Here is a 25,025-nt window from a genome sequence, read left to right as displayed (position 1 = left end):
AACATTTCAGACTTTTCTGCTGGGGTTTTCCTTTGCCCCTCGTCTTCTCATGTGCCAGCAGAGCAGGAGGTTGCTGGACCAGCTGGGATAGACATGGAGGTTCGCTGGGTGTCCGGACCCACACCAAGCTGTTCCTCCCCAGGGATTTCCAAGCTGTGCCTGTGATTTATCTGCTGACCCACAATAGCAACAGGAGGAACTTGAGCTGAAGCGAAGGTCCCATCTCACCCAATCTCAAGGGTCCTTGCTGTCCAGGATAAGGCTCAGAGCTCCCTGTGGCTGCTTGGATCTCTCCTTGCAAGCCAGTCAGCTCCTCACTGAGCCAAAGAGGGCACATTTTGAACAACTTCATGGTTATCCAACAAATGGCCCCCAAATCACCATTCTGCTCTGGTCCCATGGCAGGATGAGGTCGAGAGGAAAGGTAAAAATGAGCCACTTTCTCCTGTGCAGGGGCACAATGTGCTCATGCTTCTCTTGCCAGCATCCCTGGCCTCGTTACCTAAGCCCCACCATGGTTCTGCATTTTTGTCCCACCGATGCAATGATCCCACTGCAAATGTGGGGATACAGAAGGTGTCAAGCATGTCAGCACCCTAGAAGGAAGAGAACTCAGCACACCTATGCAAGCACCAAAGTCCATAATTTATTTTGCCCAACAGAGAGGACTTTGAGTGCTTTGCTCAGAGCTGAGGCCACTTCCAGCAACATCAATGTGGTGCTTGGAAATTGTACCGGCATCCTTACGGTGCTCCCAGCCTCTTTGCTTTGCTCCCTGGAAGAAGCAGGCAAGAGATGTCACTGAGGTTTCACCTCTTTTTAAAATCATCTCTGAATGCCCAAAGGAAGCAGCCAGCCCTGCATCTGTGCGAAAACCTTCTTGACTAACCATAAAAATAAAATAAAAAATCCAAAAGCTTTCTGAGAAAAAAACTGCTGTTTGGCTTACTGGTTTAATATACTCGTTTTCAAGTGCCTGAATCTTTGACTCTGTTTTCAAGGTGGTAAAGCTTTTCCAGCCCAAATTGTCTGCGGGGAGGCGGGGGGGTGGGGGGAGGGAGGGGGGGCTTGGATGCAGCCAGGTCCCACAAAAGGACTGGGATTTTGGCTGTGTCTGTGGGACTGCACAGACGGCATGACATCTGGCTGAATTTGAGGATTTGGAGGATGCCTTGGCACTACTTTGCCCAGACATAGCTCTACATCAGTGGGAATTACTACCAAGGTGGATATCATGGCATTTTACCTCCTGTTTGCACTGGTGCATGATGGTTTTAAGTGATGAAAAGCAGCTGAGCAGGACAGCTAAAAACTGAGAGGTGATATTTGCCTTGAGAAAGCGGAGAAAACAGGAAATCTGAATCTAGAAACATCTTGTGATGAAGGTCCCTTGTCGCTTGGTGTGGCCTTCTCCACACCCAACTCCAACCCCAAGAGCAAAAATAAACCAAAATAAAGGAAAAAGTCAGGCTCCGTATTCTGGATGGATATTTATTTGCTTAACAGATTTTCTTTTTTTTTTTTTTTTTTCATTTTTCTTTTTTTGGTACAAAGCATCCAGGAAAGCTTTTACTTCTCTTTTTAAAAAATAAAAACTAGGTTTCTTTTAAAAAAAGACACATGAAAAGGAAAAAAAAATCAATTATTTGCAATTGCTCTGTTTTTATTCTGCCTTCCCCATCCCACCCGCTTCCCTTCCCCACCCTGCCCCCCCCCTTTAATTTGGACCAATTTTCATTCTTTTCCATATATATTTAATAAAATAAATAAAGGATTTTCTTTGTCGTGTATTGCAGTGCCATTTTTTTAAACAAAGGCTTCATGGCTCAACATTGCAAGGTAATAACAAACAAAAGGATTATACATTAAAATCCTCCCCCTCTCAAGACTCCCCCTAGCCCTCCCCTCAAAACCACGAGATAGAATACAATTCAAGTAGTCTTTTTTTTTTTATGTTTTAAATGTATGGATATATAAGACAAAGCAAGTACAGAACTGGTTAACAGAGTGTCCCCATTTTATTAGCAAGTGAGAGTATATCACAGGGAGATGTAATTGTTTCCCCCCTCTTTACGGTTCCTAGACAGATAATATATATTATTTTAAAAACCAACCTATTTTACAGCCCTCTGCCCACTTCTCCAACCCATCTGCTCATCGAATCCTGAGCCTCAAAGCCAGAGAGTTGCTTCTCCTCCCCCCCGTCAACCCATCCCAGCCACCCGGCAGGTGGAGGTCACCGCACCGGGGGGGACGCCTGCCCTGCATTGGGGTGATCCCCATCAGTCCCAGCTGCCATCCTCCATGGCCCCGGCTCATTGGGGCAAGAGGAGGATGGCAGGGGTGTTCTGCAAGAAGGACGCAAAGGGCAAGAGGAGGAAAAGGAGATGGTGGGGCTGGTGCTTCGGCAGGGCCTCGGCTCGTGCGAGCAAGCCGCCAGGGTCAGGAGGATGGAGGAGCCGAGCTCCGCGCGGAAGCAGGGCCTGGAGTTGTAACCTGGCAATACCTTCACCATTCAAAGCAGTTAGTCTCTAGAACAGTTCCCTTTTAGACTAAATCGTTGTGTTGTGTTTTGTTTTGTTTTCTACAAAAAAAAAAAATAAAGGATGCGTGTAGATGTATTTCTGTGTGTGCGTGCATCTGTGTACATGAGTGACAGCCAACTAGCTCATATGGTCATGACCAAGCTATATTTCAGAAGAGAAAAGAAACACATTTATCACACTTTTCCTAAAACGAAAAGCTAAAATTTCAAGTTCAGTATTCGCTATCTTGTCCTTCCCTCCCCACCCTCCCTTGCTATTTCTGGGTTTTTTCCCTTCCAACTTACTTTAGCACCATAACACATTTTAAACATTACAATCCCTCTTCAGATACTACACAAAATGTCCCATAAAAATAGTGCTTTTTTGCCAAAAAAGTTATATAATATATTATATATATAAATCAACTAAATCCGTGGCAAATGTGCAATGCAGACGCCTCCTCCATTTAAAGTGAGCATCAGCTCACTTTTTTCTTTTTTTTTTCTCCCCTTTCCTTTTTCTTCTCTCTCTTTCTCTCTCTCTCTCTCTCCTCTTCCTCTCTTTCTCCCGTCAGCGATGATTTCAAAAAGGTGCAAGTCGATTTGGAATCTTGTAATTAAGCACACACACAAAAAATGCAGATGGGTCTCCTCGGAACTTCGTCTCAGTTACGTTTTCTTTTTAAAGGTGCAAAAGAAAGTTATAAAAATTACAAAAAGTTACCAACAAAATCAAAATAAAAGGAAAAAAAAAAAGTGGGGTGGGAATGAGGCAAAAAAGTTATATCCCTCAACATTTCTCCCCATTTGTTTTTGTTTTTCACTTTATTGTCAAGAAAGACACGGAATGGACTCCTCTTCTTGAGAAAAAATAAAAAATAAAAAAAAATTTAACTTCATATCCTTTTTCCCTCTTGCTCTTTCTTTTGTCTTCTGGTGTTGGCACCGGGGATGTCACGCAGTGCCCGGCAGCAAAAAAAGTTCAAGTGCCCAACTGTCCCTTTGCAAGTACAAGGCTTGAAAAATACTGGGTGCGCGGGGGAAACGAGACAGGCCTGGGAAACGAAACAACCCTCCCCCCAACCCCGAAAGGAGGACGCCGCGCACGGCCACCGCCGCCGCCGCCATCCCCTCCTTGCTTGTGTCAGTTGTTTGGTTGGGGCCGGAGCGGCGTGATGGCGCCCCGCCGCCCCGCTCCTCGGCTCGGGGACGGAGGGGCTTGGGGGGGGCCGGGTCTCGCCAGTCTCTCCCCGGGAGATCACAAATGGAGCCGGCCAGTCATGGTTCATTCCTGGGGGCCGGTGGCTTCGGGGGATGCTCGCGGCGCTGGGGGCCGCTGGCTCGGCAAGGAGATGAGGGGGCGATGCAGCGCCCTGGCTTCTTCAGCCGCTTGCAGCCCCTCGGCCTGCCACCGGTACCGGCGGGCGCGCAGGATGCCGGGCACCTCCCGCTGCAGCCGCTGGGAGCTCTTCTTCTGCCACACGTCGTACTTGGAGTACTTGGCGTGTGAGGGCTTCTGGAAGCTCTCCTGTAGAGGGGAAGAGCAACGTCAGCGTCAGTGTGAGGAACACAGCCGACCCTGCCCAGGAGCTCTGTCTGCCCCACCTCACATTACTCGTTTTCTGGGGCTCACAGCACAAGACGGACTAGGGCCTGCTAGAGTAGGTCTGGAGGAGGGCCGTGAGAATGATCAGGGGCTGGAGAACCTCTCCTGTGAGGAAAGACTGAGAGCATTGGGGCTGTTCAGCCTGGAGAGTGCTCTAGGGGTTCCTTGCTGCAGCCTGTCAATATATATTGAATCTGGAGAAAGATTTTAGCAGGGCGTGTGGGGACAGAAGGGGCAATTGTTTCAGACCAGAAAAGATTGGATATAAGGAAGAATTTCTTCACAAGGGTGGTGAGGCACTGGCACAGGTTGCCCAGAGAAGCTGTGGATGCCCCATCCCCGGAGGTGTTCAAAGCTGGGTTGCATGGGGCTTTGGGCAGTGTGATCTAGTGAAAGATGTCCCTGCCCATGGCTGGGGGGCTGGACTATATGTTCCTCAGGGTTCCCTTCCAACACAAACCAACCTGTGATTAAAAGTTTTTTTTTCTGTAACTTATTTGACTCCCCCATGGCCATAAACTCTTCAAGGCTCTGCACGCTGCCTTGGCTGCAGAAGCAGTGGATCTTAGAGCCAGCAATTGTCCTCTCCCCTCCAAGGCCTTCCTATCTTTTCCTCTCCTTCTTGTTTTAGAGAGCTGCCAAACGCGGGGCCATCCCTACCTTGTTGAGTGCCGGGAGGCCCACGAGGGAGGTGGCGGAGAGGTCGCGCTCAGACTTGACGGACTTGGCGCAGTAGGTTTCCAGCAGAGCCAGGTCGCAGCTCCGAAAGCAGCACTCCTCCACGATGCCGCGGTTGATCCTCCTGTTATTTCGTCCCACTGGCCTACCTGCAAGGGCAGAGGCCTCAGCATTAGCCGTCAATACAGACCAGACGTTGTCACCCGCTAACCTCCGCCTTGGAGGCATCCCTCCAGCTGTGACCAGACTGGTGACCCCCACCAGCACATCCACCAGCTTCATCACCCCACAGTTGCTGCACACATGCTTCCAAACCAGCAGCATTTCCCCTAAAACACTCATCTCCCTTCAACGCGTGCCTACAAAACGCCTGAGTTTCACATGAAGCCTTCCCCAGACAAATGCTCTCAATGCCGACGGGGCTCCCCGTGTGCACACGATGCTAATTAAGGGCACTTTCTATTGCTGTAATTTATTCCCTTCCTATTGCTCCTTAGCGAGCTCGGCGCGGACGGCAGTCCGGATGCAGACGCCGCACCGATTACCACGAACGTCTGCGATGTTGATCCTGGCAAGCGCATTTTATTAGAAAGAAGCAGCGCGGCGCTGTGGCTGCCAGCCTCCCTCTGCCGTGTTGACGCTCGGGCAGGTGAAGCGAACCAACGCGGCTAAATTTTACCAGATGGGACAGCTCGGAGACAGCTGCAGAAAGAATACAGGCTCACAACGGCACGCCAAGAATAGCTATTAAACTTAATCTTTTAATAACGGTTCCTCTCCCATTTCTCCCAGCAGAAGGATGCGAACGCCAGTGTCCAGCGCGGCAACAACTGAGAGCATCTCACTCCGGTGTTTAATTACAGCCAAACCACTCCGGGGAGAAGGCTCACACCGGTTTTGCTTTGTGCCTCCCCCTCTTGAAATAGAACAGAGAGGCAAATCTGGATTTCAGACACAAAACAAATTTGCTCAGGAATTGCAACTTCCTAAATGTATAGTGGCCCCAAACTAGAGGGTTTTCTCTGTGTTTTCATGTACAGAGTGCCAAGGTGAGGGGCTCAGGTAGAGGGGAGCACAGCCCACACAGGCAGAGCAGTACTCGTGAGGTTTGCAGATGGGATCCAGCTGGGGAGACGCTGCTTTGGCCCCATGCATGACCCATGGTCCCCCCCACACGCTCCAGATGAAGCAGGAGCTCAAATATTTATCCTGTTTAGATCTTACGGCCCTGGCTGATTTCCCCAAGCGGTACTGCACCTGTGTGCCCACCCAAAGTGCCCCAGGACAACATGCAAAGCCCAGCAGCTTTCTGCATGTGCAATGCAGCCCTCCACGTTGCAATGCAGCCATGCATATCCAATGCAGCCCCGCACGTGCAAAGCAACCCCAAATACACAATGCAGGCACGGTTGTGCAGTGCAGTGCTGCGTGCACAACGCTGGCATGCAAAATGCCGTGACCCAACCTCAACACACACCCTGCAATAGCAAAGCCCCTGGCAGCACAGCACCTGCTAGCTGTCAAACTCGCCCCGTTTGCAGTGAGCCCTTTGCTCAACGCTGGAGCATCACCACCGTGCTCTGAGGTCATGAGAGCAAGCACGGCATCGGGTGCACCGCGATGGGACAGCTGACTCATAACATGCAGCCCGCCTTCGGGAGGCAGCTCAAACGCTTCATTTTCCACATTCTTCCCCCTTGCATCACCCCCCTCCTATTTATTTTTTTTTCTTTTTCTCTGGGAAAAATTCAGAGATGACCCTTAGCCAGCTATATGGGAAGGTGAGAAGGATAGCTCAGTCTCAGCCAAGGCTCAGTGAAGGGAGCACTGCCAGGGGTTTGTTTTTCTGTCTTTAAAATGCTCGTGGCCACAAGTATGCTGGATTGAGCCCTCCTTGTATAGGCAGGTGGATGAGTTGGTTGCCTGCTGCCGTATAAGTGACCTTGGTGCAGGCAATCCAGGTGGTGATACCCAATGGAGAAGAGGGCCACATGCATATATTCTTTGTATGTATACACAATATATATATGCAATATATATTTAAGCACATATACATATGGACCAAAGCATCTAAACCCATGCAACCACCCCACCATAAAGGGTACTTTTTGGGAGAGACAGCCCTCAGCTATCCATGCCCCTTGCTTTGCCCACCTTATGGACACATCCCCAGCCCTCAAGCACTGCCCTTCATGTGTTGCATAAAGTCCCTACATGCTGTTTCCCTTGCTTGCCGCCAGCATTGCGGCGAGGGGCTGGGGGGGCAGATCTCCCATTACATAATTGTCCATGCCCACAGCACCAAATGCCATCCCCATCCTCTAGGGGAGTGCTGCTGCAGGGAAAACAACAAGAACAACAAAAGCTGGCAAACAACAAGCTGGGATTTAGCCCCAGAAAGCACCTGGAGATAACAACCAGGGGAAAAGATGCCAGGAAATTTCTAGTTAACAGTGATATGGCCGCTGACCTGGATTAGGAAAAGGGTTTGTTCCGAACCATGATTTACGCATGGACTAAAGGTTGATTTTCCTGGCGTTCACCCATCGGTGGCATCTCACTTTAACGTCACCACCAAAGCCAGGTACATAGCAAAGCAGGAGGTGAAGCACTTCTCCTCCCACACTCCCCTTCCACTTCCCATTTCAACGATTGCCACCTTCTCCCAAGGAAACGTGCTACCTCCCAGCCTTCTCGGGGGACTCGAAAAATGGCCATTCTCCCTTTTTCCCCAACCCGTGCTCCACCAAAAGCCTCTGCGGGCTGGTGCCGGGTGGCATTGTGCTATCCCGACGGCAATTGCTGGCCATCCCGACAGGGATTGCCAAGCATCCTGATGGCATTCCCGGGACTGCGCGGGGGCGGTAGCCGCGTACCTGCAGCTCAGAGGTGATGGCACCCGGGGTGGGGACAGGAGGGTCCCTTCCCCGGCATCACTGCACCGAGGCGCCTCCCCACCCTCGGCTCCCCTCTCCTCCGGTCCATCAGGCGGCAAGCCGAGTGGAAGGGGACTTTGGGTGCAAACAGTCCCCGCGCCCCTGACGCAGGAATGTCGGGAGCAACAAGGGGGCCTTTGTGCAGCTCCAGCCCCGTCCCAGTGCCCCCAGCCTGGCCCTCCCCCAGCCCCGGCACCGCGTTTTCCCCCCTGCTTTTTCCTAGTATTATTCGCAGGAGCAGCGGCGCACAAGAATGTGCCCCGTCAGCACAAGCGGCCGCAAAGAGCTAAATTCTTATCAGCTGTTGGAAAGGAGGAAACAGGAGCTGTTGTTTACAGAGAAGTCAGACGCTTCTCCCCCCGCAGCCCCTTCTCCCCTCCCCGCCGGCGGTGCGTGACAGCAAATTCACCACCAGGGCTTCCTCTTGACCTTTTTCTATTTTTCCTCTCTTTTTTTATAATTTTTTTTTTCCCTCCTTGAGGCCATGCTGTGGGATGGCATCACCTTGCCGACACCTGCGTGCTGGCCCCAAAAGCCTTCAGTCATGGAAGGGGATCGCAGCAGAAAGAGGAGAGCAAGGCAGTGGCTGCAGCTGCAGGCTCCAGCCCCCATTGGAGCTGCTCCTTTGCAGCCCCAGCTCTTGGTGGCATCACTGCTGCAGGTCTCAGGTGCACCAGGAATATGCCAAGTGCTTGCCATGGGACCAGTGGCACTCGTCCCCAAGGGTGCGCCATGCAAAGTGTTGTCCCTTTCACAAGCAGATCAAGTAAAGCAATGTATCTCCAGATTTTTGCTACATCCCTCAAAAAAAAAAAAAAAAAAAAAAAGGAGTGGAAATGGTAAAAGCCTGGTAGTGGGATGCCAAATAAAGACAATGAAGTACCCGAGTTAGGGGATTTGGGAAGCAGCTTCAACATCCTCAGTCCCAAGCATCTGCCATCACGATACTTCCAGGGGCACCTCTCCATGCCAATGGACAGGCGGACATCATGGTCCTTGGGGTGCACCCTCCTGGGTCCAGGCTGCCTATGTCCCCACCATGGGACACCAGGGGTGTGAAACACCGCTGATGTGCTGGAGCTGGATGCAGACTGCTGCAGCTCAGAGCAGGGAAGGCACACCTTAGCTAAAATCACCACCACAGCAGAAAAACTGGTGGATTTTCATGCCATTTCTTTTTTTTTTTTTTCCCCAAGATTACCAGGCGCCTGTTTGAAGCAAGCCCTTTCCAGCATGTGGGGTCACCCATATCTGTGGGATGAGGCCATCAAAGCCATCTACCTCCCGTATGAACCATGCTGTTAGCACAGGTTGCTCATCAGGCTGTACTTCTGACACCAACAGCAGGCTGAGAAGTGCTCAGGACAATCCCAGAGCCAGTTTCAGGACATAAACCATGATCATGCAACATAAGCATGCCCTATAGAGCCTACACGGGCCAACAGTGTTAGCCATGAGGATCTAGGAATGAAGACTAATGTAGGCAGAAGAATTGCTCTCTTTACTGGATCAACTGATAGAGTTAGAGGGAAGAAAGAAGTGTACTGGGAATGCCCATGCCCTCGTCAAGTAGAGCTGGTACCCAAATGTGTGTTCAGTGCTGACTGGCCAGAGGCTGCAGAGGTTAAAATATGGGACTGGTGGGGTTCCCTTCATCCCTCAGCACTTGAGCTCTCCAGAAATATTCAACCAGAAGGGAGGGGACAGGTAAAAAATAAAAATAAAAAAGAGTGAGAATCCTCTTGCAAGCACCAGACTGGCCATTTGGCACAAAGCTACTTGTCTGCCTTCAAAAGTGTTTTTATTTGGACTGGGAGGCCGGGTTATTCGAGGTGAAAGGAGGTCAATTTGTCTGTAAAACAAAAGCCCCATTCCATTTCATCCCCAGAGAGGGGGAGGAGGGAAGAGAAACACGGGGAGGGAGACGGATGCTCCTCTGTATAGGGAGAGAGAGGAAGAGGTGTGAGAGCAGGAGAGGAACTTGCCACAGATGGGAAGGAGAAGCCCGTGTCCCTTGCCCAAGCTGAGCTCTGGTGTGGGCTCAGTGGTTTGAGAAAATGTGGAGGGTGAGATGAGAGGAAGGGCAGTTATGGTGCAGACCCCTCAGCTGAACTCAGAGAGAAAGGAACAGCGTCCCAAAAAGCATCGCCACCTGCCCAAAGCCATCTCCTAGGGGAACTGGCTAGTGGCAAAGCCACCTGCAGTGCCACCACCCTTAGGACATCACACGGGCTGAGCCCTGGTGGCAGCTGGACCTGGCAGCCCCCTGCCCAGCCTCTGGATGGGGTGGACCTCAGCCAGGCTCAGCCCAGCCTGGTTGGGCACTAGCACCCAGGATCTTCTCCTGACCATGCAGCACCCCTTTCCCTGCAAAAGCCAGACTGGGAGGAGAGGGAGGGGGGCTTTCAGCACCACTGTTCCAAAAAGCAACTCGCCACATTACTCAAGAGTGACCTTGCACATTGCTTTAATTCATTTTCCCCCAACCAGAGCAGAGGCAAAGACTGCCAAGCACACGGTGCCCCTTGTAGCTGCTACGTGCATCCTTTCCCTGCTGCTTGCCTTCACATCTCTCCTGTAGTTTGTTACAGGGTTCAGTCCCCAGCAGGCTGCAGGACATGGGGTCTTCACTCTCAGGGCCGCTATAATGCCATCATCACGCTGACGGCACCCTCCCCTGCTCACGTACCGCTGAGCATCCAACGCTACTGCCTTACTCCTCCTCCTCTCCGCTCACCAGCTGAGCTCTTGTGCTGCCCATGTGAATGGTCCAGACCCCCAAAACACCACGAGGGAAAGCGTGCTCCAGGCAACTGTCCTCAAAGTCCCTGCACTCTACAGATGACATCAACACCACATTTTTTGGCACTAGCTGTGCTGGAAAAGGGTGCGCCATCACTGTCATTGGTGGGTAGCCAGGAGGCCACCAGGAGTATTCAGGGAGCAACCAGAAGCTGTGGATACAGCCTGCTTGGGTTTTAAAAGAACCCAGAGCCCAAGCTCAGCAGAAACCTTCATTACTTTGATGACTTGCCTGCATCAACAGCAAACCAACCACCTATTGCTGCTCCCCGGCAATATCTGACTTCAGCACCCCGCTTCCCCATGGGACCAAGTCCGCTAAAACAGTGCTCAGCATCATCTGAGCTTGTTGCTTGTCTCACTCCTCTCCTTGCCATGCATAATGCCATTAGGAAAAGCAGCAGGGTGGAGAACCCGTCCTTTCCATCCCACCCCACCTCCCCCAGCACATTCTGCACCTGGCGTGGATGTCCCGGCACCGCGCGGTGTAGGGACCGAGCATCCCGCATGAGTACATGGCACTTACTGAAGTAGAAGCCCCTGTCCCCGCAGACGAACTGCAGCGTGTCCACCAGCTCCCCGCCGCAGAGGGTCTCCGCCGTGCCGTACGCCGCGGCCGAATCCAACGCGTAGGCCAGGAAGGCCAGCAGCAGCAGCAGCAGCTGCCGGGCCGCGCACATCCTCTGCACCTGGGGATGGAGGCACAGTGTTAGCGTGGTGCCAGAGACTCCCCTTCTTTCACCACCACCACCACCACACCCCCAATTACCTATTTTTCTTCCCTTATAAATGGAAAATCATTCAAGTGATTGCCAGGAGGTGGCTTGTTTTTGCTTTCGATGAAAGCTTTCCGTGCCCTACCCAAAAGCGCGCTTTCCCAAAGGCGGAGCGAATGAACTTTCCTCCCGCTTTTGAGGAAAGCTGGCTTCTGCCGGGGAGTAGTGGCCTTCGCCCCAGGCATCCAAAAGGCACTGCTAAGGCAATCAGGGGGCTGATTGCACAATCCGTGTTTGCCCGGCAGGGCCGGGACCAGAGAGACATCCCTTGGGAGCACAGCGGTCCCCAGGGAGACGCAGCTGGGGACCACAGGGGTATCAGCACAGGGATGCTGTTGCCCCACTGAGTGATGCAACATCCCTGTGTTGTCCCTCAGCGACGAGCATCGCTGCATGGCTACAAGCAACGGTGGTGGCCAAGAGCTCAGCTCAAAATGAAGGGGGGAATTGTGTCAAAACAGCAGCCCCCACGGGCGAGTGCTAAATCTCCAGCAGAGCAGCCCCTCTCCCTGCTAACACTCAGCCGAGGCACTGGGTTTCACCTCCAGCTTTCATCACCATAGCATCTGAGCAACTCGAGAATAATATCAGTTAATGAATATTACCTCACCCCCGTGGGATGCTCGGAGATGGAGCCGAAGCCCGGGATAGATTAAATGACTCGCCCAAGGTCACAGGGGAAGTCTGCAGCGCAGCTAGGAAATTAGCCCAGGTCCCCAGGGGCCCCACTACGGTCCTGCCAGCAACAAAGCCACCCTTATCACCAATTTCTACGGACACGGTGCACCAGTAGTGCTGGAAAGCTGCCGTGCTCACGAGTTGTGAGCTCTTCCAAGCAGCAGAGATCATCACCACAGCATCACCTGTGCTGCTTAAGGCGCAGCAGCATCGTGCTATAGATGCACTATTTGGTGTTGGGAAGATCTGATATGGTCTGCAGGGAAAGAAAGAAAGAAAAAAAAACAAACAAACAAACAAACAAACAAACAAGCACTACTTCTCTTTTGCAAAGCACTGGCTACTGCAAAAGCTGAGCTGCAGGTGCAAGCCTTGCCTGCCTCCCGGTACAAGCTCTTTTAGGGAGTCCAAGCCCAAAATACTGAGTGGGAAACACTCCTGAAGCCATGTGGGCCAAAGCCATGAGGATGGTCCAAATGCTGACACCCCTCTGAAGAAACCCAGCACAACCCTGTAAGTTCTTCCCTCCCAGTTCAATCATCGGGTACCCAACACTGCATGTGGCTTCAGTTACCATGGCTTAATCCCTTCCCAGCATCGTGCGTTGAAGCCCTCAGAGCCTTCATTTGTACTTCAGAGCCTCCCTCATGCAACAGGTAACAGGAACAATGTGGTGACAGTGTTTTCCTAAAGGACTAGGAGAGATGCCATGTCCACCAGAGTTTCATCCTTGTAAAACAGGCCTGAATTGGTCATACTGACTGCCACCCCCAGGCGCGTGCATTGGGAGAGGTCAAACATCTCAGGGTGCAGTTTGAACCAGGGCAGAAAACAAGGAAAAATTAGAAAATCATCTCCTGTGCAGATGCAAGGCTCCTTCTCCTTCCCTTCTCCACACCAGCATGTGTGGGACCAGAAAACTGCCCTGGGTGGGTGGAGGTGCTCCCTCGCCATGGGGCTGCTACGTGAAGGATGCTCCGTGCACTCGGGGAACCCCGAGCACCTCTCCGCAGCCCAGTGACAGCCAGGTCACTGGTGGTGGCACGCCAATGGAGAAAGTCCCCTTGGACCAGCACCAGCATGATGGGAGCAAGCCCGAAGGCAGGTCTGCAGCGGAGCGGAGCCGCCCTCCCGCGCAAAGCTGCCTGGAGGATTTTTTAAGGATTTGCTGCATGATCAGCTGGAGAGGCGATTTCTGTCCAGCTGCTGGGGATTCAGAGGCCAAGAGGCCACAATGTGCTAAAAAGGCCCGGCTGCCAAATCTCAGAGGAAGGCTCAGGCATCCCTTGCATCCAGGCTTGTGCAGAGCCAACCAAACCACGGTGCCTCTCTTGGGCAACATCTCCCAAAAAACGGATACTGAACCTCCTGTCTGACCTAATTCCTCCTTCAGTCTGGCCTTCATTACAATTTAATATGAACAGAACAACGTAGGAGGGAATTGACAGATGGCCCAGTCTGCAAAATTTGGATTTGGACAGAAAAATAAATAAATAAATAAATTACAAATCTCACTCTTTGTGGAGCAGTGCAGTGTCTAAAAGGGCAAGAAAGTTGTCAGCCCAAATGAGTGCTGTGTGCTGGGATGGGGGGGTGGGGAGGAAATCTACATTTTTGCAGCCCAGCCTCCATCACCCTGCTGAAAAAGCAGGCAGATTGGTGTATTGCTGCTGCAGGAGATGCCCAGTGCTCGTGCAGCGAGCAGCACCCGCTCACAGGGAGAGCATCCACGTCCCAGCACCGGGGCTGGAGCCAAGGCATCCCTTGCATCCCGAAATCAGTGCACCCATGTGCATGGGGAGCACACAGACGTTGCCAACGACTGCGAGACGAAGTGTATTGCTGTGTTATTCCTCCTGAGAGTGGAGAGGGATGCACAGACAGCCCTTGGCAGGCGCCTTTGGCAGCCAAAATCCCGCCCTGGATGGAGGAGTTGCGGGGGGGGGGTGCCCAGTGGTACCCGATGGAGAGCAGCCGCCACATGCCATACCTCTGTCGGGGGCACCCTGCATCCTCCTGCCACCCTGGCCACATGTTCCCTGCCCAAATCTTTATCCCTGGAGGCTCCTGGCTGTAGAAGAGCCTCCACTTTTGTCTAAAGGAGAAAGGATGTGACATCGGATCCTCATCTTGGAGGAAGCAGGTTTCAAACTGCAAAACTTTTGACCATCGAGGCAGATAAAATCCACCTGGGACCAGGGGTTTCGCTGCTCAGCTCCGATCACCGGGCTTGACAGCAATAAAAAAAAAAAACAACCCTTCTGATTCTTGGCACCTGGCTCGCGTGACACTTATATGGCTGAGGTTGGCAGTGTCGCTTCTATTTTTAGCCCTCGCTTTTTTGTCTTCGCCGCTCGTCCCCATCAGCAGCCCCGTGCCGGGGGTCACCTTTCCTCCCTCCCATCCCGCACCCCGCGGCGCTGCAGCGAGGGCTCCCGGAGCTGCAGAAAAACCAAGCTCAGAAAGGTGAATGGGGTATTCAGTCCCATTTACTCACCCCACCGGGGAGTATTGCACAAATTTTGGTAGGCGGCCCAGAAACGGTTGATTTACAGCAAGGAAAAAAAAAAAAAAAAAAAAAAAAAAAGGAAATGCAATCTTGCTTAACTCTTCTAAAGACAGCTGGCAGGACCCAGGGAAGGGATTTAAGTCCGATTTAGTAGCCTCACTTAACTCCTTTCTTTATTGTTCCTCTCGCCTTTCTGCCTCCACGGCCGAAACCTGGAGCGTAGCAGGGAAAGTTAACAGCAAGTTAAGCTGTTAAATCAGAAATTGTGGTGACTGGAGTTTACTGACAAGTGATATTCCCACAACACATTCAGCTTGCTTTATGTCTTGGCAGAGCCGTGTTAACCCTGCCGATGCCAGGCTGCAGCCCCAGTGGAGATTTCCTCCCCTGGTGTCCCCTGACCCCCTCCTTTTGCATCTCTTCACCCCCTTGGACACAGCAGCCTCAAAAAGCAAAGCCAGCCCGAAAACGGAGCTGAGAGGTCAGTCCCAGGACACGAGCGGGAGAGGGTGGGCCACTTCCAGTGCTCGTATGCAATTCTGGAAGAGCACCAGCTCCTCCGTCCCTCTAAAAATAAGACCTCACCTGCTGTGTTTGCTTTATTTAAAAAAAGAAAAGACGTACAGAAGTGCTTTGCTCCTTGAGGCAAGTAGGGATCGCTCCAAAGCCTGTAGGAATCAATGGTGAGACACGCACCGACACCTCTGGGTTGCTTGGTCAAAGCAGCAGCCCTGCAGGCAGGCTGCAAAAAGGATCACCTGTCAGGAGCAGCGCCGGGACACACACGCAGACGCATTTTGGCTCTCCGGTTTCATGCAGCGGTGGGAGGGGACCTGCGGTGTCAAATCTTTTATCCCTTAATGAATTTTCACAGGAGCTGGGATAGCCCCTTTGAAAGGCTGAGTGAACTCGTGTGGGTGTCGACAACGTGGAGCAAGATTTACAGCTCTGACCCGCTCACCCCCACCGAAATTGTCAAGTTGGGTCCAAAACAGTTCAGCGGAGCTCAAATCGGGAGTGTCAGTCAGTTTTATTCCTCCAGATGTCCTTAGCACAAAGTCACCCCTACAGAACCCACGACCCAGGCTCCTCAACTCCACTGTAAATCAAGCCAGGAGGAGGAATAAACCCAACGCACTGAACCCTGCTAAGTGAAAGAAGCCACACACACACAACCTGACAATAAATAAAAACAAAGAAAACCGGGCCCTCCCAAGCACACCCTGGCATTGGGACGAAAACTGCAGGCTTCACATAGGAAGCCTCAACCTGAGGGTTAAAGCAGACCTTTTCCTGAGGTATCTGCTTGAAACGTCCCCCACCAACCTGATTTTCACACAGGGTGGCCCCACGGTGCCGGCGTGAGCCCCGGCGTGCCAGAAGCACTGCTGAAGCACCGCTGGCTGGAGGCAAGGCAGCCACATCTGCTGGTACAGTTACGCTAAGTCTGAGTTTCCTCATGTGCCCCAATTCCCCACTGCTCAACAGAGTGCTAAAACCCTTCCAAGTTGCTCTCTTAAAACAATTACTGTAGGGAAAAGCAATTGGGAAGGAAGCAAAAAAAAAAAAAAATATCACACAAAGTCGAAGGCTCGGTGCCAACCATTAACTCTCACTCCATTTTGGCTTCGCTCTCTTGTTTTTCCCTCTCTGTATTTTTATCCCTCCGGGACCCAACGCGCCGCGGTGTTTTTTCGGATGAGAGCCCAGCAGCTCCACGCTGCTCCCCGCCGGGTCCCCGCTCCCAAAGCCCGGGCGCGGAGCGCAGCGCGCCGGGCAGCCAGGGGCCGCCGTGACCTCGCATAGCCCCGGCCCCGCCGCCGGGGCCAGCCCGGCCCACGCACGATCGCGGCTGCCCGCACACGCGCCGTGCTGCCCCCGGCCCCCCCAGCCCACCCGGGACCGCCCCACGCCCCCTCCACGCCGCTTCCCCCCCCCCCCCGCCCTCTCCGCGTCCTCTCCGCGCACGCCCCGCGCAAGGGGCGCGCAGGAGCCCCGCAGGGGGATGCGGGCAGCGCTGCGCGCCCCCCACCCACGCAAAAATAATAACAACGTATTTTTTAAAGCAAATAAAAAATAAATAATTAATTTAAAAAAAAAAAAAAACGGGCGGAAAAACGCCCATCGCCACAAGGCGCGCGGGTACCTTGGGGGTGCCCGGGGGGTCCCCGCACCGCACCGCACCCCCCGCAGCGCACAGCCCGCAAGTTGGCCGCGGGCAGCCCGGGCTGGGCCGGCTCTCGGGGTCCCTCTAGTGACACGCGTGGGGAGGGCGAGCAGCGGAGCCGGCACGGCTCGGCTCGGCTCGGCGCGGCGCGGCACAAGCATCCCGCGGCACAAGCATCGCGCGGCGTGGCACGGCTGGGCGCGGCGTGGCACGGCTCGGAGCGGCGCTTACCTTGGCGCTGCCGCTGCTACTCTCAACTTCTGGCGGCGGCGGGCCGGGGAGGAAGGCAGGCTGCCGGCAGCGCTCATCCGTGTGTGCCCCGGCGCTTGCCATGCTGCTGTCCGGCCCTGGCAGCGATCGCGGCTTTGGCTCGCCTTCCCCGCGCCCTGGCTTGCTCTCCTCGCTTTGCCTTTTTGGTATGTCAAGTCCCTGCTTGAATTTGTCTGAAGGATGTTATTTTGTTACGATTAGGTATTTTGTTATTCTAGAGAGCGAGCGAGCGCTTTCCTTCCTTCTCCTCTCTATTTTTTCCTTTTTTTCCTTTTCTTTTTTTTTTTTTTCTTTTTCTTTTTCCTTTTTTTCTTTTGTTATTTTTTCTCCTTGTTCCCCCCCCCTTTTTTTTTTTTTGCCTTTTTTTCCTCCTCCTCTTTCTCTCCTTCTGCTTTGGCTGCCCCTTGGGTGGCTCTCACTTTTTGTTGTGGTGGTGTTTACTGACTGCGTCCCCCTGGCCGGGGCGGAGGGGCCGGCTGCCTGGCTGCCCGCTGCTCCCGGCTGGCTGCCCCACGAGCGAGGAGACAGGCAAGGCGCTCCGGCTGCCCCCCTTTTATACCCCCCCAATGGGCATGCTCTGACTTCCCCAGCGAACACCAGCCCGGCCACGCAGCCAATAATGTTGCAGAGCGATCCCTCCCTCTTTCTCCCTCCCTTCTTCGTAACCCTGCGAAGTCCAGCTCGGGGAGCGACGGGAAGTTCCAGCCGCAGGCTTTCCCCGCCCGGGAGGGGGCTTTAGCCCACCCCGGCCGGCCCCCGGCCTGGGGGGATCCGGGGGCTGCGTGCATCCTCCGCCTCCCCCCGCAGGTGAAGGGAGGAGATGGGGGCCTGCGCCGCCAGCCCCTGCCCGAGGTGCTGGGGCACCCCCTGCGCGCCCCTTCTGCCCTCCAGAGAGCCGAAATTCCCGGGGTGGGAGGGGGGAGCAGAGGGAGCAGCAGGATTTGCAGCTCCAGCCCTGCTTTTGGGTCTCACTCCAGGTGCGCACAGAGCGCAGGTGGCCATGCCACCCCTCCCGCCCTGCGCCGGACCCCAAAACCTCTCCTGAGGGCTCCCCAGTGAAGGTGCAGACATATGGGGGTGCTGGCAGCACGGCCACCCCCAGGCTTACACCGTGGCCATACCCCGCATTACATTATGCCCGCATCATCAGATGTGAGCTCCCCGCTCTGCCTGTGTGCATCCCTGGGGACAACATGGATGGTCCCGCTCCGCGGGGCACGGGTGCTCAGGTTTTGCACCCTGAAGGGCACCTCCCGAAATCGGTAGCTGCTCGCTGGGTTGCCCCCGCTCCTCTTGAGCTTGTGCAAGCTGTTGCCTTTAAGCCAAGGAGATTTTTCCCAGGCTTCACTGTGAAGCGGTGCGCGATCCGAACGCGCGCCCGTTGCAATCGCCGCTCCGCTGGTGCTGCATGGCAGTCACGCCGTGCTGCGCCCAGCAAAACTCCCCTTCTCCCAAAAACCTGCCCTGCTGTGGAAGCGGCTGCCTCAGAGGTGGGCTGAAAGGACCCTTCCTTGCTTTCCACCAGCACCAAAGGCAGCACCCGCTGCCCGCATCCTCGCTGCTGCCCGGGTGGGCGTCCGCTTGCAGGGATGCACAGCTCAAGTTGCACTGCAAGGCATGCACCCGCCGTGGCGCCGAGAGGGGCAGAGCTGCCCAAAATTGCGCCGCAGGTTGTTGCATCTCAAGTGATGTTGGCGTGGTAGGGCAAGGGCTCAGCAGCCCTCACTCTGACGTGCACTAAGGAAACTCTTTTTTTAATTTTTTTCAAGTTTGCACTTGTTTCTTTCAAGAATGGGGTCTTGGTGCCTCTCGGGACGTCTGGAATTGCCATAAACATGCCAAAGAAAATGTGAGGTGTGAGCAGGACTGCTCCTTTCCTACTGGGCTTTGGAGGTCCTGCCCTGCCCAGCATCCTGCTTATCTCTGGGCTGTCCCCTGGGCTGTGTCACTGCGTAGCACACCCAGCAGGTGACCTGGGGTTGGGGCAGCAAACACCGGCACACCTGGGGGAGGGATGTGATGCTGAGAAAGCATCGGTTTGCCCATCATACTCAAACATAGGCATCAAATCTCAGCTCCTGCATCCATAGCTAAGTATGTAAAGTGGCCTGGCTGTCAAAGAAAGTGAGCACTTGAGGAGCCCCACTGGCAGATCCCGGAGCTTCATGTTTCTCCATGGCGAGGCATCTCCACTGGCTTTAGGAGTTTCTCCAAGATGCCCAGGACTTAGAAAATCCATATCATGGGGTCTCGCCTTCTGTCCAGCATGAACTGCTCATCAGAGCTGGTCTCCTTAAGGCAGATCAAGCACCTCTCCCCACCGCAGGCAGAACCCCATCAAAGGAAAGGACCCAGTGAACAGGGGGGTGAGCAGGGCTGTAAGCAGGCTGCGGGTAATAGCTGGAGGAGCCAGCTCCCTTCCCTTCCCCCAGCTCAGCACAAGGACCTCCTGAGAGGAGACAAAAGAAAGCTTGGAGGGGGTTAATCTCCCTGAGAAAAACAAGTGATTTTCCAGTAAACAACTGCAATAGCAAACAATGGGGGTGAAAAATAGCGATCATAAAAAATTCTGCTCTGAGGAAGAGGCGACCCAATAAGAGAGGTGTCCCTCTGGCTGGGGGAAAAAACAAGCCAGCATTTTGGTGCAGCTTCGGCGACAGCAGCAAAATACACCCCACAAGTTGCCAAGTTGGGTCTACTTGTGCTTGTGCCTTTTGATCTTTTAATTGCTTCTTAGTTATCCTTCAGTGCAAATAAATAGTGCATTGTGTCAAGAAAGAGGAGGGGGGCGGGGTAGGGAAGAAAGAGACACAAAAGAAAGAGCTGTCTCCCAGAAGAGAAAAGGAACAGGTTCTTTCCCCCCACCTTTAAAGGAGTGAATATATCTGTATTTGGGGGGGTGAAGGGGGAGAAGGGGATAGGATTAGAAATCAAAGCGAAATTGGAGAGAAGCGCATTAAGCCTCGGGCATCCTTACAGTAGGAAGAAAGGAGGGAGGTGGTAAAACCCTCTGGGAGTTTATTCCGTGAGTTATGAGAGGATCCACGAGTGTAATATTGTTAAAGGTCAGCTTAAACCTAATTTAAACTAGGGCTGTGTGACCTCCGCCCTTCATTTAATACAGTCATAAGGAACATTGCACTGCAGATAGCTGGAACAATAGCTGCCTCCACCCCAAACTCCAGCCCCTGGCATCGCCTGCAACAAGGGCCTGCAATGGAGAGCTGGAGGAGGACCTGGGGAGCCAAGGGCATGGCTGAACCTGAGGCTGGGGAGGCAGAAAGAGAGGGAGAGGAGGGCTGCTGGAGCAAATGGGCTCGGAGCAGCTCTGCTTGCAGCCCTGCACACCAGGAAGCATCGTGGCTTGGGAACTGTGCAGGGCTGCACCAACGCAACTCCTGAACCTTTTGGGATGTCCAGGGGATGCTCAGGGTTTGCAGGGAGAAGCTCTGCTGCTGGGGCCTGCAAAGCTCCCTGACAGCACTACCCAGCAGGGGTGGTCAAAGCGGCTCCTGGATGGCCACCGACACGTGGCAGAACTTTCCGGGGAAAGGGGGAAGGAAGGGCCAGCTCTGGCCAGCCTGGACCTTGTGGGCAGAGACATGAGCCACAGCGAGGGCAGAGGAATGCAAGCAGCTGTGGAAATGCAGTGGTCATGGGCCAGGGTGGGCACCAGTGATGCTGCTGGGGAGCCGAGCCATGCAGACACCTTCAGGGGAGAGGACATTTGCATGGATTTTCTCTCCCTCTCCACCCATAATCCACAGAGGGGAGAGGTCACCTAATCCCAGCTCAGCCGAGGCTCCCTGTGATGCTCATTTGGTTTATTTCCCAATTATCCTACAAATGAAAGGATGAGCAGGAAGGGGATTTCTCGTCATTTGGGTTGCACGGTTCATGCTCCCTGCCTACAGCTTCACAAAGACACCCCAATTTGTAAAGCACCTTACGTTTTCATTTGTCACTGGTGAGGACAACCAGGAGAAATTGGACTGTGTTACTGACGTGCCCAACATGTCGGAGCAGGGAAACACAGGTCAGGACATCCACGATGAGGGCGAGGAAGGGTGAGGATGGCCCATGGGTTGGGATCTCCTGTCCTTGAAGGCTGGGTGAAAATGTCATCACTAGTGAGGAGAGACAGTGAACAGGAAGAGTCCTGAATGCAGCTGTTTAATGGCAGAGAAGTAATCTTAGTTGGCCCAGAGCATTTTTCAGCGGCTTTAAGAAAGTGATACCTTTTGTTCTGTACAACCCAGGAAATTGGCAATAACACAGTGTCCTTGCACGCTGCTAAAATATATTGATCCCGGGGCACACTGAACTGTTTGAACAGGAGAGATTCATTGGCGACAGAGGATGTGATATATGTAAGGTCCCCGCACGAAATTGAAGTCAAAGAACTGGGAGTGGGAGAAATAATTCACCTGGGGCCCTCGGTCAGCGAGGAACAAACAAGAGCGGAGGCAAGGCAGGTCTTCTCAGGGCTCCTGGTGTCTGCTGCAGGGTGGCTGGGTGGGTAGGGGGAAAGAGGGGTGGTCTAGGCATCAGCACAGGACCTCTTTTTGGCATGAGCAGGGTGAAAGGGAGGCTCTTGTAGCAACTCCTGCCCTGGTCTGCCGATGCCCTGAAGCATTCGTTGGACTCGGGTGCTCAGGAGAGAAGTTGGCAGATGCAAGCTAAGGACCCAGACAGTGCTGAGCACTGCAAAACTGGAGTTCTTCAGAGGTAAATTATTGCACCGTGCCAGAGGAATTTGTGACAGCGGTTAAAGGCACAGGTGTTTTCATCCAATTTATACAGAGGACAAACTTGCATTTTTGGCAGACTGGACAAGCTTGGTATTCCTGTAGCATCTTTTAAAACTCAACACGCTGTCTGCAGCTCGGCCAAAGCCAGGAGGGTGGGGGCTGGGTGCAGCAGAGGGTCAGAGCATCCCAGGGAGGGAGAGAAGTGTCTCCTTTCTCTCCACCAGCTGGGGAAGGCCGAACATCTCTTGGTCTTCCCTGGTTGCCAAAGAGGATGCTGGCGTGGCTAAAGACTTCCCAAAAGGGATGTTTGAGAAGGGTGGGATAGGGTAGATAAGAAAAAATGCTTGCCCTCTCCCTAGCATTTCTTTGCAGTGGGAGTCTGGAAGGCTCCAAGTTTTGTCTGATTATTCACGTCAAAAATGTGCAACAAATACAGTAGCAGAGAAGGAAGATGGGTCTGTGCCTATATTAACAGCTAAGCACATCACAATTTCCTGTTTTCCTTATTTTTTTTTCAAACCATTTCCATGGAAATGCTCACTGGAATGTCATAGGGAGGAAGAAGTCCAAGCCCCTGAAGGACCAATAGAAGCTCCAGCAGGTACGATTAGCTCTTCCCAGCGCCAGGGGATGAAGCTGGCTCTCCATAGCACTGTGCAAACACGGGGAATTATGTATTTCCTCCTGGGTCTGTCTGCAGAGCAAGTCCATATGCTGTCCTTGCACCAATTGTGCCTTGGTGCAGCTCCTCAGAGAGCTTCCCCTCGGCCTCCCTGAAGACTTTCATCTCGGCTACGTCCTCCTGCCTTCCCTGCCGGTGAAGCTCCCGTATTTCAGACCTGCTTTAGAGGCACATGCTTTGGCTTCCCCTTCAATGCTCCCCAGAAAACCAGGCGGGGAACATTACCCTCCAGCGGGCTATTTTTCCAGGCGCAATGCAGGCGATGGCACTGGGTGCAGATGGTGGCACATTTTAGGATTTTAGGGAACAGATGCGGGGCCCTCATTGACTGCGGAGAGGTGGAGCAGTGCAGATACGTCTCTGTTGTGTAATTAATGGCCTTGGAAAAAAAGAAAAAGAAAAAAAAAACAGCCTGTTGGCTAAGCCCGAATACCTCTGAGGGGTTCAGGAATCCCAGCTATGTATCTTTCAGGCGTTTCTTCCTCTGTTTTTTTTCCTTTTTTTTTTTTTTTTTTTTTTTCCCTTTGCATTGCTGCTGTGATTCGGTGCAGGTCTTTGTTTGCAGCTCTCATTGTCTTGGGGCAAAGCATGGGGTGGGAGCATCCCAGGGCCTGAGTTTCCCATTTCAGGGACCTCCATGTCCACTAGCCCCAGCTGGGGCCACCCCATCACTGCTTCAGGCCCAGGGGCTTTTTGCGTAGAGAAATAGGTTGGAGGGGCAGTGAAGACCCCAGAAGGACATCCCTGGGGTCAGGCTCCCATGGGCAGGTGGCTGTGGATTCAGGGAGAAGGAGTAGCAAGGGGATTGTATATGGTTCCCATACCCCAAGTGCAGCCTCCCTCTGCCACCACTATGGGCAAGTCATTTCACTTCCCATCATTTTGCATCCCTATCCATCAGATGGGGGCAAGAATACCTTTGCTTCCCTTTCCCTCTCTCCCTTAGGGGCTGGAACTGCCCCTGCTGATGCTCACAGCTCACAGCAGTTGCATGGGAGTTTGCAATAAGGTCCCCACGGCCAGTGACATGGGGGCACCCTGCTCCCACCCCATCCAGACCATGTTGCCCACACCGCGGGTGATGGACACCCTTGCGGGGAGGCGAGAGGTGAGCGCTGAGCAGGGCAGATGATTTGTTTTCCGGTTTAACCAAAACACTCTCCCATAATCCTAACCCAAGAGGGGAGGCAATAGCACTTGGCAAACAAATTTACGCTAAGTGCACTTGGCTGGAAATGTTTATACACTCCGCTGCTGAAAAATACACCCGGCACGGCGATAGTGCGGTACGGCACCAGCAGAGCAGGGGCGGCCGCGGTGGGGATGCTGCGATGAGGTCCCAGTCAGCATGGGCCTGGGGCACAGGGAAAGGTGGCAGTGCCGGAGCCATCAGAACGGCCTGGCAGGAGGCTCTCCCCTTGGGATGGTGAGTTAAAGGATGGTGGTGTGCCCCTGAAGCTTGGAAGTGAGTGGGGATGGTTTGGGGAGAGGTGGGGGGAGCTTTGGGCACATGACAGCAGTTGGAACCACGCGTTCCCAAAAGCCTCACTGCTGTGGTCTGCTAGTGGCTATGTAACCTCCAAGGGCTTGTTCATAGATGGGGTTGGGATCTCCAAGGAGCATCATGGGGCAAATAGGTATGGTGTGATCCCACGGGATGGGGGGAAGCTCTTTTGTGGTTGGGCTCCAGCAAGAAGGAAAGGTCTGTGGACAGAAAAGTGAGGGCTTTGTGGAAGTGCCAGTGCTCCTGGAGCAGGAGACCTCGCAGTGTGCTTACCTCAGCTAATTGCTAATTACTAGGGGAGTAACCTCCCCCCCAAAACCATACATATAGCTTTTACAAAGAGCACACAGTGGGCTTACATAGCACGTGCGTATGCACACATGTATTTTTGGGCTGAGGGGGTAGAGCGTGCTAGGCTAAGTAGGTAGAGCCAAATGGCAGGTGACTCAAATGCCACCCCTATTTCTGGCCCCACTGTGGTGATGCCACTTGGGGTGACTCACAGGGTCTCTCCATGTCCCCATCTCTTCATCAGCTGGAGATAACTCCTACTGGGATATATCGGTCCTAGTGTGCTTCAGCATCTGGAAGATCCAAAGAGGAGTAATGCAAAGCACTTAGTGATATGGTGTAGTGGAGAATTTGTTAGGGCTAGGTCAGAGGTTGGACTAGGTGATCTTGGAGGTCTCTTCCAACCTAGATGATTCTGTGATTATGTGATTCTGTGAAAACACAGGCATGATCCCGAATGCCTCCATACCTGCTGTGGGGCACGAGCCAGCTTCCCAGGAGAGGGCTGGGAAAGGTCTAAAGAAGTTTATGTTCCCTGTGTGTTTATGGAGGTGCAGGCTCTGGACAGGGTGGGCTTTGCTTGCCTTCAGCATTGAAGGTGCCAACCCCACCCCCAGCAGAGAGAGTGTGTGTGGCCAACACGTTCCCAGCCCTCTGCGAAGGCAAAGGGTTAACAGAGCTCCCGAGGCAGGTGGGAGCGTGGGTCAGGCTGGGTGATATCGCAGACATGTTATTTGAAAAGCTAAGAAATTGTGGAATTCCTCACCTAATCCAACTTCCCCACAGTTTAAAGAAAGCTGCGGTGCGAGATACGGCTACATCCAAGGGAGACCCCCCACGAGCCTTTCCCC

At 53.3% G+C, this 25,025-nt stretch overlaps 1 protein-coding gene across 1 annotated transcript; it reads right to left on the bottom strand.

The window, feature by feature from the left end:
- Positions 1–1,747: 1,747 nt before the first annotated feature.
- Positions 1,748–17,464, bottom strand: IGF2 (insulin like growth factor 2). Its single transcript, XM_082761635.1, has 4 exons — positions 16,908–17,464; positions 11,073–11,235; positions 4,791–4,957; positions 1,748–4,052 (listed from the first exon to the last, which is right to left on the bottom strand). Exons 1-4 carry the CDS (start codon positions 17,007–17,009, stop codon positions 3,810–3,812), a joined length of 675 nt encoding a protein of 224 aa, XP_082617761.1. The 5' UTR covers positions 17,010–17,464; the 3' UTR covers positions 1,748–3,809.
- Positions 17,465–25,025: the final 7,561 nt, after the last annotated feature.

The sequence above is a fragment of the Aythya marila genome (genome assembly GCF_965140915.1).
Source record: "Aythya marila genome assembly, chromosome: 5".
Classification (NCBI taxonomy): Eukaryota; Metazoa; Chordata; class Aves; order Anseriformes; family Anatidae; genus Aythya; species Aythya marila.
Note: the sequence above shows the minus strand (reverse complement) of the source record. Positions and strands in the feature narration are given on the sequence as shown.

Excerpts from the sequence above, each read along its gene's own strand:
- IGF2 (XM_082761635.1), bottom strand. The coding sequence starts at position 17,009 with ATGGCAAGCGCCGGGGCACACACGGATGAGCGCTGCCGGCAGCCTGCC. Across the intron at positions 11,236-16,907 it reads GTAGCAGCGGCAGCGCCAAG|GTGCAGAGGATGTGCGCGGC; the intron begins GTAAGCGCCGCT and ends CTCCATCCCCAG. Across the intron at positions 4,053-4,790 it reads GCCTCCCGGCACTCAACAAG|GAGAGCTTCCAGAAGCCCTC; the intron begins GTAGGGATGGCC and ends TCCCCTCTACAG.